The 956-nt window shown below is 57.4% G+C and overlaps 1 protein-coding gene across 1 annotated transcript in view; it reads right to left on the bottom strand.

Moving 5' to 3' along the window:
- The window catches only part of BRWD3 (bromodomain and WD repeat domain containing 3), a 48,703-nt gene that overhangs the window by 31,243 nt on the left and 16,504 nt on the right, over positions 1–956 (bottom strand). The window contains 1 exon segment of the mRNA XM_018573970.1: positions 739–779. Within this exon segment, the coding sequence (XP_018429472.1) occupies positions 739–779 (41 nt within the window).

Raw genomic sequence — 956 nt, 5'->3', positions numbered from 1 at the left:
GGGGGGGGGGGGTTTGTAGGACACGGTACAGCAGTGTGAGGGAGGCTTATAATGACAGAGGGGAAATGTTCTGGTGGAGCTCGCAGCTTTGATATAACTTCCACTTGCAGCCGCCGCCGCTGGCAAAGGTTTTCCGCACAGTGCAGCACGCGGCATCCTGGAGACAGATCACCGAGAGCAGAGCAGGACGGCCGATCCCCCCGCCGCCCCCCGGCTCCCCACACAATGCCGGCGGATCGGCTCCAGCCTGGAGGCAGGAGGGGGACAGATGGGATCTGCGTGCCGAGCCAAATCCCGAGAGCTTCATCCGCTCACACGCCATTCACAGGGGAACCTCCGACCTCCACTCATCATACGGAGGACAGCGGGAGGGCCGTGCACAACAATGAAGGACGGGCTGCCCTATTCTCCGATCACACAATACAATCCGGAACAGTCCACACGCAGCAGAACACCAACTGATCCGACGCGTTCACCCTGCGACCGCCCAGATATATGTGCGACACCGAACTCCCTCCGGCAACAAGAATCGAAGGGGAGGACGGAGGTCAGATAGAAGACTGAAGGGGAGGATGGAGGTCAGATAGAAGACTGAAGTGAAGGACGGAGGTCAGATAGAAGACTGAAGTGAAGGACGGAGGTCAGGTGGAGGACTGAAGGGGAGGACGGAGGTCAGATAGAAGACTGAAGGGGAGGACGGAGGTCTGAGGAGGAAGATCCGGGATTATCGGTACTCACCGGTCGCTGTTATTACAGAACTGAACGGCGATCACTTTATCCTGAAAAACAAGACGGATGAAATGTCACTGAACGGATCACAGACCAGCCGGAGGACCCATTCACACGACTGCACTGTGACAGCACATGGTCTGGGGTTGGTGCAATGCGGTGCCGTTTATTCTGAACACGCATTGTCACACGGCACAATGAGGGGTCTCTGAACCTCCGACTCCTTC

Source organism: Nanorana parkeri, unplaced genomic scaffold, assembly GCF_000935625.1.
Source record: "Nanorana parkeri isolate BGI_ZX_2015 unplaced genomic scaffold, ASM93562v1 scaffold2650, whole genome shotgun sequence".
NCBI lineage: Eukaryota > Metazoa > Chordata > Amphibia > Anura > Dicroglossidae > Nanorana > Nanorana parkeri.
This window is presented reverse-complemented; position numbering and strand designations above follow the sequence as displayed.